We start from the raw sequence: 15,525 nt of genomic DNA, 5'->3' as shown, positions 1-15,525 counted from the left end.
TAATGGAGATACTGGGGATTGAACCTAGGACCTCCTACATGCTAAGCATGCACTCTACCCTCTCCCCCATGCCACATTTTCTTTATCCATTCATCTGTTGATGGACATTTACATTGCTCCCATGTCTTCGCTATTGTAAATAGTGCTGCTATGAACACTGGGGTACATGTCTCTTTTCAAGTTAGAGTTTTCTCTGGATAATGCCAAAGAGTGGGACTGCTGGATCACATGGTAACTCAATTTTTAGTTTTTAAGGAACCTTCCTACTGTTTCCCACAGTGACTGTACCAACTTACATTCCCACCAATAGATTGGGAAGGTTCCTTTTTCTCCACACTCTCTCCATAAGCTCTGGGTTTTAAGCCTCTCTAGGAAACAAGCAATCAATCAAAACCAAAATGCTTGGGATTCGTAATTCAGGTTTCCAGTTCTCCAGCTGAGAAGACTCACGCTGGCTTGCAGGATAACCAAGGCTGCAAGCGTCAGTGATGGGAACCAGCCACCGGCTGGTCAAAGCGGAGCTAGTACTGAAATAGTGCTTCCCCCTCGACATGGGCTTAGCCTTGCGTTGTAGTGTCTAACCCAGGTCCTTTCTGCTAGTGAGACGATACAGTGACAGCGCTGGCTTGAAGGGGCCTGTATGGGGACTGACATCTGTTGCTTTCTGATGAATGGGGGACCAGAGCATTTGTTTTCCACCCACTGATATCTTCTGTCCGCCACACACTGGCATTCAATCACAGACAGACTACACATCTGTCCTGTGAGTTGCACATGTGATGTCAGTTCCCAAATAAGCGGAAAAATTTCTTTCAATAAACCAGTAATGTGAGTCTTCTGTTAGCCCACGATATGAAGATAACTAGTGGAAAACGCAGACAATCGGTCTATAATTAAGAGTTGGAAGGACTTACAATGCTCAAGCTCACCTTGTGTGCCTGTCTCTGTGACTGATCAGCTCACACTGAGCGTGGACACTGTGTGTATGAAGCCTACTAGCAGAAGCCCTGGGAGCATCTCGGGGGATGTTACAGAACCGTCACGGAGACCACTGCCAGCTACAGCGGGCACACTCGGAGCCAAGAGCATACATCTACCCAACTACTGCAATTCTGTGGAAACAGAAAGGCATTCAGTTCTCAGGGTTCCCTCCAGCTCCCATCAAAACCCATACTGTGTTAACTGTGCTTCACTATGACCACAGTCAACAATTCCAGCAGTGCCAAGAGGCCAGAATGTCAAAGCTGCAGGGTCTCTGGACGGGATAACAAGCTAGGGGAGCCACAGTTCACTGAGGAGTAAGCCAGTCTCAACCTCAGCCTTTGTCTTCCAGGTGGTGGAAGCCCTTTCTCACTGAATGCGGAGGCACTACAGAGCCCTGAAGCAGTATCTTTATGGTCTAATTCTAAGGATTAGAATCAACCAGCAATGTCATTACAGCACAGAGAGAGACACATGTTTGAGTTAGATTAAAAATGTGATCTTAACTGATCCTGAAAAAAAATGACAAGACTATCTAGGGTGGAATGAGAATCTGCAGGGGGCTGGCCTGGGGTATCCAGAACTGTCCTGCCTGAGATGCCAGAGGGGCCTCCTGGACCAGAGAGAGAGAGGAGGGAGAGGGTGGGTGAGTGAGTCGGTAGAAAGCTGTGTAATCCTTGGAGCCCCCACGTGATCTGCAATCAAGTTACCCAACTTATGAAAAAGTGATCTTTTAATTACTCTAAAGGACAATTAATATATATGGTTTTAGTCCTTATCTTCTATCCTCTTAGGCTCGGATTTTAGGGGACTAGCTGACAGCTTATTTGGCCATGAAGTATTTGAGCAGGTAAGTTTCAAATCAGCCTCCAGCAAGCAAGAACGCCCTCAGCCAGGCAATCACTTCTTAGCTAACAGCACAGCCTTGTCTTCCATGGAAGGTCTGGCTGTTAAATCCCCCAATCCAGGTCTGCCTCGGAGGCACAGCAGCCCTGGATGACATGGGGTCCTCCTGGGCCCTGTGTAGGCAGCTGCCCAGGTTCCATGTGGAGGCAGTCAGTGATGAGGGAGCGGGGCTGTGCAGACCCGGAGACCAGGGTTCCCCTCTGGGACGCTTTGCACAGCTGTTTCACTTCTGAGCAGATGTGGGCGAGTCCTGCCCCCTCCACCTCTCCTCTTCCCCACCTCTCCTCCCCCTCATTCCTTCCCTTCTTCGCTAAGCTCACGGGGGTGATGGAGGCGTAAAAAGACACCAACAACTTCACGGACAACCAAGCAGAGTGAGGGCCTATGGACACCAAATACGAGGACCCACGAGGGGCTGTTTTCTCAGGCAACTGCGCATGTGGTGTTTCTCCTCACCTTAGTCTTGCCTTTCGAGGAGGAAGAGGACAGAAAGAGTTAAGTTATGAGGCGAGAGAAATACCAGTAGAGAATGAGCAGTGAAGGAAAAAAAATCTGGGTGAAAATCAGGAGTGACAAGGGGTCATATCAAATCTGAGACAAATTTCAGTTGCCAGGGAGGGGAACCTAGGACACATGTGGCCCTGTGCTGTCTTGGTACTAAATGGACCCATTATCCCTTCCTTTCTCTTTCTCTCACCAAATTTAAAGTCATCATCTCCCGAAAGTGCATTTCTAGAAAGTTAGTCGGATACAAAGGCGAGCCTTGGGGCGGAAGACAGCTCTCTGGTGCTCTGCTAACTTGCTGACTCACAGGGGAGGGACACGCACGTCCCTGTCCTCGCTGGTTCTAATTACTGACACACACGCTCTACAAGCTCACCCCAGGGTGTTTTCTAGTCTGGAGCACACAACAATGCTAATTAGCTGCGAGGGATAAAAAGCGGTTCTCCTGGCCTCCCTGTTAAAAGTTCCATAAAAGTAGAGCCCCTAAGTCTGCCGATGAATGCTCATGGCTGTGAAATACCAGAGTGAATGGCTCGGCCTCCAGGCCATAGGAGAGAGGGAGCCTGGCAAAGGGCTGCTGCTAAAATGCTTCTCTGGTTGTTAGCGCCCCCCAGGGGGCAGTGAGGGTGTGGACCAAGCAGAACCTGGATAGAGAAACAGCTCCATAGCAACCCAACGATCTCCTTGAGTTTACCCCTGGACAGAGACCCTCCCTCTCCCCGTCCTCCTCAGTTCTTACTGCCTGGTCAGTATTTTTCATATAATAGTACTTGGTCAATGTGACTGATTGAAGAGGGTTCAATTTGTATTAATTTGTATTTCGGTTTTTGTTACTTCCTGAGTTGATCTCTCAATTGTATTTCCATGAATCTTGTTTCTCAGGTACAGATGCAGAGACAAAGTCATCATAGTAATAGTGATTATGCCAGCACATATCTGGTGCTTCACAGTTTGGAAAGTTCATTCAAGAAAATCCTGGAGGACGTGAAGGAGGGGAAACAACACGCAGCAGAGGGGCGCAGTTCTAGACAGCAATACTAGGCGTCTCAGAGGCGCAGGGAAAGCGATGTTTGATCAGAAGCAATTGATCAAAGGGGGCAGGGCAGAAAGGAAGAAATAAATCTCTCTGAAGTGTGAAGGCAAAAACAGTTTTAATTTGAAATAAAATGGAAACTCAGTGCTCAATGTAGTCAACTTCCAAACTTAGTTTTCTTAACCCACCCCCATCAAAGGCTCTATCAATGAGTCAAAGTACCTCCTTGTTAAGGAATGTAAGTATTCTCCACGGTGAGATACGTAAAAGCCTTTATTCTCTGAAACTGTGTATCTGAAAACTTTGTCAGGGACCATCTCAGTATTGTCTCAATTAGAAAATACTCCAAAAAGGAAAAAAGGTCTCTACTCTGTTTCAACGACTTTTTCCCCCTCACAGTTACCCTTATAACTGAGGTGTCTGGAATCGTCTCTCTGCAGTGCACGCTCAAGCTACAGCCAGAAACCATACTAAGTAGCTCCACTGCAACCTACAGAACTCAGCAACCAAAGAAAGTGCAGTAAAAAGTGGTAGAGAAATGGTGGATTTTATAATGCTTTTCTCCCTAAAACCTGCGGGGTGGGACTGGGAAGAAATTTAGATCTATGTCGAAATTAGAAAATGTGTTAGCTTCAGACCACAAAGTATGGACCAGATGAAGTGAGGATGCTAAAATCGAAACGTGCTTTCCAGACCTAGAGCAGAGTATAGAGATCTCTGGAAGGGAATGTGGGGATTTTGAGGAGCCCAGGATATGAGTTTTTGGGATTTTGAGGAGCCCAGGATGTGAGTTTTTGCTTGAAACAATGAGGATGAAGGGTGTGAGCAGGCCCTGGGAGACCTGCTGGCCGTGCGTGTGAGGCCCACGTTCCATACTGCAGAGAGGCAGGCAGGACAGAGCAGGAAGGGGTGTGTGTGCCACCTGCCATGCCTATGCCCTGGGCTCCTGGCCTGCAAATCTCTGGAGGTGACGCGGAGTGGGAAAGTGAGACATCATCTGTCTTGTAGCTGCTGCCTCAAGTCCTCTAAAGTGGGGAATGAATGTGCATTAAGTCACAAAGCAAAAGGCCTATCCTATAGGACGCACCAAGTACCTCACCAACTCTCAACTGGGCCAGCCGCTTACCTCAGTTGAGGGAGGACACTGAAGGCTAAGGGTGGAAGCACTCCTAGGGCTAAAGGTGCCGCTGATAGAGTGAGGGTGAGTCCTCCACCAGCTGCTCAGCTCTGAAGCTGCCTGATGCTTCGTCCCTGTACACCCTCCTCCTCTTGAACACACACAGACACACACACGCATGCACACACACATACAAAGGCACGTGCATACATAAACGGGCTCCTTTCCGTTCTTGAGAGCTAGCAACTACCTAATGACCAAGAAACAGAAGAGAAACACAGTTCAGAGAAAGAATTATCCAGAAAACAGTAGAAATTCTTCTCTCTATACTCACAGAAAATTAAACAAAAGTAACTCAGAGAAAATTTGAGAAAAATCCAAACACAAAACAGAAAAGAACAGTTCGCTAAAAGCTACTAGAGAGAAAATGAAGGATGTGGGAGATTAAGGCAAAAGCCAATAAATACACATAATTTCCCTCCCCAAACAGCTAAGATGAAAAAGACCCAACAATATAATAGAACAAAAGGTCAGTTCAATAAAGGAAGACCAATTCTGAAGACTGAGGGGCATGTTAAATTCAGAGGAGAAGAGCAGGCTGATACAGAAAGGACCGCCTTGGGATTCGGGACAGCGAAGTGAATGCACTTCACGACCACAGACAGACCCCCGAGAGCAGCAGCGTCTGCCCGCGCACTGCACAGTCGTGCCCGTGGACCAGGTCACCGGGTCCAGGGAGTGCGCACTGTCAGGACACGAAGAAGCCAAGTCCACACACTTCTGAGGGAGGAAAGTATGACCCAGGGATTTTATACCATGGAAACTGTTCACATATAAAGTCGAGGGATGATAGCTCAAAATAGGCAAAGACTCAAGAGTAAGAACTCTTACAGAAACGACTGTATAATGATGAATTTGGTCAACCAAGAGATAAATCAAAATCAAAATCAAAATTTGGTAGAATAGATAAACAAGATTGTACTGTGTGTAGCACAGGGAAATATATACAGGATCTTGTGGTGGCTCACAGCGAAAGAGAATGTGACAATGTACGTATGTTCATGTATAACTGAAAAGTTGTGCTCTACACTGGAATTTGACACAACATTATAAAATGACTATAACGCAATAAAAAAAAGTTTAAAAAAATTGGGGAATGAGAAACTCACGGTTCAAAAGGACTTGGCAATGTACCGAATCATTTAAATCCAAATCAGGGTAAACAACTTAGGGAATATTAGTTCTAGAATATTCCAGAATAGAATGTCAATGTTATAAGGAATGCCATAGCAAAAAAGGAAAGGATGAAAGGATAGGAAATTGCTAAAAATATAAACGTACTAAATTTGCTTCTCTTTTTTAAAGTAGAGAATTCATGATGATTTTACCTAAGTGATAAATTTAAAATATGACTTGTGTGATAAAGGAATTCAGTTTTTAGCCTCAGCCAATAAGATTAAGTTGTAAGGCAATATTATGATCCCACATGTGTAAAAATGTACACGTGTAAAGTCCCTGGAGAGGTACATACCAAACTGTTACTCGGTGGAGTGGTTTGGGGCCAAGAGAACAGCAGGCTTCTAATTTTCCATACTTTTGTACTATTTGCTTTCTTGGAATAAGTAGGTCTTACTTTCACAATACAGAAGACAATAAACGAATAAAAGTCATTCACAGAGGCAGCGTGCGACTCTCGGATTTTAAAACTTCAGTTTCTTAGTTGCTCCATTAACCAACAGAGAGACAATAGCGGAGACTTGCTCTAGTGCTTCTTCAAAGCCTTGCTTTGAAGTTTGAGACTCAGGCACCAATACTCACAGTCTCATATACTGTGAATGGATGAATAAAGTACAAAAAGTCCTATGAAAAGCAGTCTTTCTGGTCTGTCATTTCAGAGTAGAACTTCCTTTGACTTATTTTTTGAGAAGAGAAAAATGCACAAGCTTTTCAAAAAAAAAATTGCACAAAGAAACTCACGTACAGATATATGTAGATACACACATATAAACTGAGTGAATAAGAAAAGACATTGAAAAAACACTCACAATTGCTTAATGGAAGTAAAGATGCCTTCCCTAAGTGAAATTCAATATTGAACAGAAAAAAATTGTATTCATTCTTTTTCTGGTTTGGTATAAAACATACTGAACACTTTTGTCTGCCCAGTTCCTATTCCTAAATGATGAAACTACTCATATTTCATGTTAAACAATAAGGAAAGCTTTGCAACCCTAAGGGATTAAAATCATAACCAACATAAATTAGTCATTAGTTCTTCAATTAATTTCTTGAACTCTACAAGCTACTTAAAGGCTGTAATCATGAAGACTTAGACATTTCTTCAACATTTTTTTGGTTATTGGCACATGAGATCAAGTCAACAGTTCTTCAGTTCTTGAAGGAGCCGGTATCTTTTTTTTGCTTTATTGAGAAACTGCAATTAGAACTTATGTATGCTTTGACGTGAAAGGAGGATTTAGCGTTGGTTTGTTTGATAACAGCGCCACACATTGAGGAGGCACGTGGAGCCTGGATGCCAAGGGGATGTTTAGATGAAGTAATTAAAGCACAGCTCAAACTCCTTCCAGTTTCCTTATATGAAAGGGCAAAAAAGGAAAAAAAAAAAGTCTCCCAAGGACAAGACTAAGTGTGGAGTTTGGTTAACGCTGTGTTTATCCTTATCTTCCCGGTGGATTTAAACAATCACACAACACAAGGCATTTGATGCTGAAAAGCAGGGGTCACCAAAGGCCTCCATTGCTCTGGGTAGATTAGAGAGCAGAGCTGAAACCCAAGCACCTTGGCAAACCAGCCTGTTCAGATCCAATGAATAGCATCTCTGCTACCAAAGCCCAGGCTTGTTTAAAACTACGGCTAATCTGACAGCCGAGAATGGTAAAGGTCCAGGGTCGTAGCGCACAGAAACTCATTAAACACGAAAGCGACTGCCTCAAGTCCCTCGAGCTTCGCAGCGAGCTTTAACCACAGGAACTCGGGAAGCTGTCTGGAAGCCGTGATTATGAAGAAAGAGACAATTCTTTGATACTTTTTGGCCACCAACACATGATTTAGCTTGGCTGCATTATTCCCACAGCCACCTACAATGTCCAGCTATCTCCACGGAAGTCATACATCTCAGTAGCCTCATTAACACTCTTTGATGTTGCCATAAACATTCTATAACCTAGGCTCAAAATCACCAAACCATCTCAGGGAGCATTTCCCTTCTGCTGGATTGAAAAGATGCTATTATTAAGGGTTTAGAGACTGTCAGTAACATATTTCTCAGCCCAAATGTGTTAGCCTCTTTTGTTTGCTAATTACCTTTCAACATAGATGTTCTTGCCCGTCCCGAGGGAGTAGAGGCTGCACAGTATGTGGTAGCATGAAATCTGCACGTCACCCACTGAAAAGAACAAACAGGAGCTGTCATTCCCGCGCATCGATCCCTGCTGCTCGCCCCCCACACCTGGAAAGGGTCCACCAGCAGAACCCACAGGAAATACATGTTGGCATCACCCAAGGGCCCAAGACCTCTCTTTCTCTCTTTTTAACAGATTTCACCCCTCTCTATTCAGATGCCAGTTGCTGAGCTGGGAGAGGCAACATTGTCAGGAGATGCCCTCCACTGAGCCATGCCAGTTCCCCTGTAGGACCTGGGATACAGATCACATTGCTTCCCAGGGAAAGGAATCTCATGATCAATGAGTCCTTCCATAGGCATTCTTTTTTCCTCCAATAGAGGGCAACACTAGTCAAATTTTATCCAGAGCAATGTTTCCTCCCCTGGAAAGAAGAATGCAAGAAATCTGAAGTTTGAATGAGAACTTTGTCCCTTTCCTAGGAAGATACATACATTGTCCCTACCTCTTCAGTGATAGAGCAAAATTCTTCATGTCCACCTCTCCCAAGTTCTCTGTATTTCAAAAGGCAATCCAATCATATCATGATTTTGCCATGCTTCCCAAGGGAAGGGCATATTTTGCTTAGGAATTCAGACAGTTTAATCTGCAGGCTACAAGCCCCTGTTAATGTATGGAACTCACAATAAGGCTAGGACTAATTCAGCACAAAGAGAACTAATTTAACTTTCTGTTTTTCACCAAGGAAGTGCAGCACTGTTTCCATGATACGGAGTAATGAGTTAACGTGGGGAGCGTATAGCTCAGTGGTGGAGCACATGCCTGGCATGCACGAGGTTCTGGGTTCAATACCCAGTACCTCCATTAAAAATAATAAATTAAAAAAATAAATAAACCTGATTATCTCCCCTCCTTCTGCAAAAGAATAACGAGTTTGTTCCCTTACCACTTCCCATAACTCCATGGAAATAACTGATTTTCATTGTTCTGGGATAGGGAAGACACAGCCTTAGCTACTGACAGCCAGTTAAACTAAATTTAATCACAAGCCAACATTTAAAGTGTGAAACTGAAGTTTGGTGGCAGAATAAGGGGGCTGGACATGGTACTAAATGCAAACTAAAATAAAACCCACCAACTACGGTCTTCTTCTGGAGGCTCAGATAATGAAATGTTAGCAGCTTTCCTTAGCTTCTGGTATCCAATGAATAAATTAAGGCTTCTTAACAGGAAAATTGGTGTCTGAGAAACCCTGGGAGCAATCCTCTATCTCCTGCTGGATTGGTCAGATAACCTTTTCAAATTAAGTGGGAACACAATGGCTGTGAGCTAAACCAGTGGGTGGAAAACTCTGGTCCTATTTGAACAACAGTAGGAAAAGATGAAGCACTATATACTCAGATTTAGGGATTTCTTCCCCTCGAAGAGTCTATCACTTCCTCTTTAAATCGAAGAAGGAAGAAGTGTGCAATAATGATCTGTTCTCCACCCTCAAGGTCAGCCTAAGTGAATGCACCACATGCTCCCTCTCTCTCTGTGGCCCGGTGCGTGTACATCCATGACAGACAGCAGGCTGACTCACAGAGCAAGTCCACCCCGAACTGATGCTGAGCAACGTGCTCAAAGATGGATGTCAGGATAGGGAGCAGAGCCACCGTGGTGTAGTTAATGTTCTGGGAAACGCCTTTGATCTGCGTCCTGGAATGGGTAAACTTCCCAAGCTTCAGGTTTTCCGAAGTCTTCTCCAAATCTTCTGCGGCGTTTTCAAAGAATGCTCGTAGCCCAGCCTTCGCCAGCTCTGAGCCTGACTTCACGACAGTCCTGCAAGCAAACAGTGTTCAAAACCAGAACACAACCTGGACCCTGGGCCAACCCTCCTAGAGGGACTCCCAGCGCGACCTGGGCAGACATTCGCCATCCAGTCACCCAAGGGCACCATGTCAGGGGAAATGGACAGAGAACAGATTAGCATCCAAAAAGAAACCTGGATCACACAATCTCGAAGGGGGCCAGCAACTGGATGGTATGTTCGGTTTGAGGGAAGTAGGGCTCAACTCTTGAGGAAATGGAGAGGGCGACTTAGAATGAAACTGATACTGGCCACCTGCTAGCTATATAATGTTGCAGCTGGCTACATTCTTCTGGAAATATGTAATTAAAAGGAGGTAGAAGGGAGCTTTTCTTGCAGCACCTCATGGGATAAAAGCAACATTTATAAGGACTAATTAGAAATATTAGCTCTCCTGTGATGCATGACTTCATAGAGCAAGAACAAAGAATTAAGTCAACTGACTTAACCTTAGATGTCCCGGCTTGGAGATGGGAGGGGAGAGGGACAGCCAGCCCCTTTTAACACAGACAGCTTCATCAGACCACGGAACACACCATGTGGGAAAGGAGATTAGCTATGGATGTCTGAGGTTTTCCCTCAAAACTATTTTATAAAACTGAGAATTGGAACAAATCACCAAGTCATCTATTATTTCCCATATTTCTACATCTTATTCACAAGATTACGACAGGCTTGCTACCAGGACAGACGCTTTCTATGCACAGCATTTTCATGGTAATCATCCAGCCAATCGGAAGAATAAAGACAAGTAAATGAAGTCAGTGAGGCTCACTCCTATCCTTTATGAGCCATTGCCCCGACTTTAAAATCCCAGGTTTTCTCAGGAATAATTATCAAACACACCGACCTGTGTGTTTTAAGAAAGCGGGCTCTCTTTCTAGGCATTCTGCATGCTTCTGGGAATAAAGATTCCTTATTCAGATTGCAAGGGGTTTCAATCCCTAAGATGCTTTGCTCTGATCCTGCAAATGTTGTGTTGTCTTAATATCTCTGTAATATGCTTCTTTCTCTCAAAACCCTGAAAATCCTCTTTAATTACTCTTAACTTTTTTGGGGTAAGCATTCTCAGTCTGCAGTCGATTTTCACCATCCGGCCACTCTTTTAGGCTGATGCCTCTCTTCTGCATTGGGTTTTGGGATGTGTGTTCTGCTCCCAACTTTGACAAGGACTCTGCTGACTGACTGTGTGTGAGAATCCTCCCTGTCAGTTCTTTGTACTGCTTCTCTTTTTTAATCTCATCAAATAACTTACATTTATGCTACCAGAATACACACACACATATATATACACACACATGCATATATACATAGATGTGATATATACACAGATGTGATCATCAAAGGATCAGAGAGAAAGAAGGATTCAACCTATTCTATTTTCCTTTCTTTCTTGTCCAGCCATTTTTCCATGGACTCGAATCTCTTTGTCTCTGATCTTCTGATAATCACATCTCCCTGTGTTTCCTTACTTGGAGGTTCTGAATTCTGAGTGCTTTGGTCCCCACTCCCAGGATACTTATGGCCTCATCACCCACCAGACAGCTCTTCCTTTTTTTGTTGTTTTTTTTTTTTTGTGGAGAACTAGGTACCAAGTAGCACTTTGCCACATCATGTATTTTATCTTCTGGAAGATGAACTTCTCAGTAAGAGAAGACAAGACCTGATCAGACGCTCCGCTGTTAACATTCAGCGTACACCCTGACAGCGGCTCTCCATCATGAGAACTGAGAAACAGAGTGTGCTAACGTCAGGGCGAGATCCATCTTTTCCCTGTCTTCCATTCTGTCCCCAGCTCCTGCAGAGCAGTGACACATCTTCTCTTCAGGACAATAATAAGTGAGGAAAGGGGCAGAGAGAAAGTCTTGAGAAACTACTGGGAAGATTTGGGCAGACTCACCTTGTGTCAAGTGTCTGTGCTAAGATGTGAAGACAGCTCACCATTGTAGCAGAATCACTCCCTAAAAGCAAAAATACCACCTGTGACTCTCCGAGCCCTCCGGCCCGTCATTTAAATGCAATTTTCTCACTATGCACAAATCACAGCCCAGCATAATTAACCAACACACCAAGTGCCAGGCCTCTGTTCGGGGACAAGGCATTTATCTCTGGCCTGACACATCGCTTTATGATGGATGTTAGAGGCAGAGCTTAAAACATTCAATGGTGTGGAAAATCTGAGCTGTCAAAGGGGTAGGGAGGTCATTTATCATCGTTCAGATCAATTTTTTCTGGCCAGTTTAGGTGACACCTTAGTCCTAAGGCTCTGGTTGCCTGCGGGAGCCACAGAGGAAGGCTAAAAAACAAGCTCAGGATAATTGCAGGGAGCGCGGACTCGAGCAATACTTCACTTACCGAAGAGGGAAATCCTGTGCCGAACAAGAGCAGCGAGTTTGCAGAACAGGCTGAAGCAGAAAAGAACACAAGTTGGAAAGGCTCAGAGATTCAAGGAAGACTCACTCGTACCCCGCCCCTTGGCCCCCGTGCTGTAAAATGAAGCATACAGAACGGCAGTCCAGGGAAATGCACCGTGTTCCTCTCAAAGAATCCTCTGGACCACACTAGGAAGGCACGTGATCCCCACTCTCCTGTTGGAGAATCATGTGTGGTACCTCGCAGGCGTCTCCAGTCTTACAGAAAACAACCCTTCTGCAACAGGTACAGCATTTTGCAATGAGCCAGATGTTGCAAACCATCCCTTGCTAAGGAATACCATAGGCTGAAACACTCACTGGTATAACATTCATGGATACATGGGGATTCTGGAAGGAAGCATGATTTTTCCATTGCTGTGGTGGACTGCAAATCATTTTCGCGGCCTTCACTGGGCTGTGTGAGGCCTTAGGTGGGAAGTGGGCAAGAAGGTGGGATTGGAAGACAGTTAAAGACTCAGGTATGGGCAATATTGTGTCCAACCGGAAACATTTTAAGAAATGGCTTTTCTAGGTGGGGAAGGGTCTAAGTCGGTGGTGGAGCACATGTCTAGCCTGCATGAGATACTGGGTTCAATCCCCAGTATCTTGGTTAAAAATAAATCAATCAATTAAAAAAAAAAATCTGACTACCCCTCCCCTCCCAAAAAAGAAAAGAAATGGCTTTTCCCCACCATCTCCATTAGCCTCCAGGCCTGGCCGGGCTGCTGTCCTAGCCGTGTCCACGCAGGGAAAGCCCGACTGTTCTGCTTTTACCGTATCTCCTCCTGTGGAACCCCTGGGGGCCCAGTTGTGTCCTACTGTTTTACTTTCCAGGCTGCCTAACAGAGGGCCTTGCGCAGTCAGGAAAGAGCCCGCGGGTGTTTCTGAACACGCTCCTGCGGGACCCTGCGCAGGGGCACCGCGGCCATCATCTGACCCGTGCCGCCGCCGTTCTCGGGCAGAGATGCCTCAGCACTCAGACATCATTTAACACACGCACAGCTAGACAAGAACTTGGCAGTCCCTTCAGAAAGCAGTCCTTCCCGGCGGAACAGAGAGAGGGAGAGCAGAATAAAATCAGCCTGTCCGGCCGTGGGTTCCTGAGGTGAGGCCAAGCAGAAGTCTTGCCCAAATTCTCCTCAGGAGCCATGGGCTTCTTGCCCACACAGGGCAGAAGTCTTTAGGCGGCAGCTCGAAGGGAGAAGAAATCCACCCAGAGTGTTGGTGGGGGTGAAAATGTGCTCACCTTGAAACGGTTTTCCACGAACGCCCTGGGCCTTTCTGGCCTATCTGCTGGAAACCGCAGCCAAAGTCTCTCATGGTTAGTCATTTGTTTTTGCAGGGGAAACAGGATGGAAACCCTGGCCTAGAGCTTGAGAGAGCTCAGAATAAGTTAACAGAAATTTGGCAGCCAGCTAGCGTGAAATTAAATATGGAGTGCTTCCTTTTCTCTCTCTCCCCATGGTGTTTTGGTCTTTTTCTGAGTTACGTATCTGGTGGAAATGCATGGAGCGGGGGAGATGCTGGAGGAATATGAGTCCCATGGCTTTGCCACAACTTGCTGGGCTGCCTCGGTGACGCCACTTCACTGCTCTGGGCTTTGGCTTTCTCATCTGTAGGTAGACAGGAATCCCACGACCCTCGTAGTTTTTAGCATAAGGGGCTGATAAACTCAGTTACTATTTCTGGCAAAATGCTTCAAAATGGACCCACGCTGTCTAAATACAAAATAACATTTTTCGAGTTCAAGCAGATCCTTGGGTTGTTTGATCCTAACACAAACGTAGCTCCCCTGGCTGTCAGAAGTGCCTTCTCAGGGGCCTGAGGTTTCCAGAGGCTCCTCCTTGTCCCCTCTGGGGCCCACGATTTAAGTAAAAGCATTGTCCTTTGCTCAGGGTTATGAGGGGCCCGAGTCCCCAGGCACCTTCCTCTCGTCTCAGGACCTGAAGGTGGTAAATTAAAGGGATCCCAGGGGAGAGATTCTGGAAAGCCCTGGTAAATGGCATCAGATGCAGAAGAGGTGGGGCCCGGGTGAAGGCTGAGAACAGAAGGGGCCTAGAAATCTGAGCGTGTTCAGCACAGATACGCCTGCTTGGATAGGAGGGCAGTGAGCACATTGATGGATCTGAAAGCTATTTGCAAGGCTGATCAGCTCCAGGTTGTATTCCAGCCGTGACAAATGGTGCCTGGCTGAACAAATGTTACATTTCCATGAATTAATAATCTAAGAAAAATAGATGAAGAAAACAGACACACCTGCTCTCTGTTGGCTTATCTGAATATATCACTTCGCTCCTCATTTCCCTAACTTCTTACAAAATACACTGGTGCAGCATGAAAATATCTAGGAAATCTTGCGTCTGTAATTGATTCTAAGTGTATCTCGTTTTGACCACATGGGCTCCTCCCTGCTTAATAAATATTAATAAACGAAGTAATTACAGTGCAGAGAAAATGATCTGGATAGAGAGGACGGGGCTTTCAGTCCTGTCCTAACTTACTGCCTGGGTCACTTGAGGTACTGAAGTGAATCTGAGCAAACCTCAGTTTCCTGATCTGCAAAATGAAGACCATAGTACACAGGCAGTTCCTGGAATTTAAAGCACTGTGCTGTTTCACAGCAATACTTCCCCAAGTGGGCAATACCTCGTGCATATGAAAATCTGAGCCCACTGCTTAGCCGTGCTGTGCTTAATAAATGCTAGCGAAATCCTAAGGTTGACTAGCCTCCCAGAGATGGTGATCTACAATGGCCAGGCCCTTATAAAATATAAATACACTGTTCATCGTCAATGGATGCTGGGGAACGGGCTGATAGACTGCGTCACTGTTGTCCATAATTCTCGGCCACTGAGAAGTCTAACCCATTCCCTGTCATTCATAGATCAAATATAGAGAGAACTTGAGACATGACAGGGTCTACCATCTAGCCTGATTAGGAAACATCCCCTTTGTCCTCAGCTCTGCTGAGACATCCGTGGGTCCTGCTTCATGGAACAAGAAGGGAGGCTGGTGTTTTGGATGAAAAATTTTTTTCTCTATTAGGAATTGAAATTGAATTATGTCACTTTAGATTTCAAATCTCACATCATCAAGACAGCATGGTATTGGTACAAAAACAGACATATAGACCAATGGAACAGAATAGAGAGCTCAGAAATGAACCCCCAAACTTTTGGTCAACTAATCTTCGACAAAGGAGGCAAGAATATACAATGGAATAAAGACAATCTCTTCAGCAAATGGTGTTGGGAAAACTGGACAGCAGCATGTATATCAATGAAGCTAGAACACTGTCTTACACCATACACAAAAATAAACTCAAAATGGATCAAAGACTTAAACATAAGACAAGGCAC

General features: G+C 45.1%; 1 protein-coding gene across 1 annotated transcript in view; it reads right to left on the bottom strand.

The window, feature by feature from the left end:
* The window catches only part of RYR3 (ryanodine receptor 3), a 195,396-nt gene that overhangs the window by 72,664 nt on the left and 107,207 nt on the right, over positions 1-15,525 (bottom strand). The window contains exons 35-38 of the mRNA XM_072962745.1: positions 12,108-12,157; positions 11,653-11,713; positions 9,486-9,724; positions 7,866-7,947 (exon numbers count right to left, since the gene is read on the bottom strand). Of these exons, the coding sequence (XP_072818846.1) occupies positions 7,866-7,947; positions 9,486-9,724; positions 11,653-11,713; positions 12,108-12,157 (432 nt within the window). The remainder of the gene's footprint in view (positions 1-7,865; positions 7,948-9,485; positions 9,725-11,652; positions 11,714-12,107; positions 12,158-15,525) is intronic.

Source organism: Vicugna pacos, chromosome 6 (genome assembly GCF_048564905.1).
Source record: "Vicugna pacos chromosome 6, VicPac4, whole genome shotgun sequence".
NCBI classification, from domain to species: domain Eukaryota; kingdom Metazoa; phylum Chordata; class Mammalia; order Artiodactyla; family Camelidae; genus Vicugna; species Vicugna pacos.
Note: the sequence above shows the minus strand (reverse complement) of the source record. Positions and strands in the feature narration are given on the sequence as shown.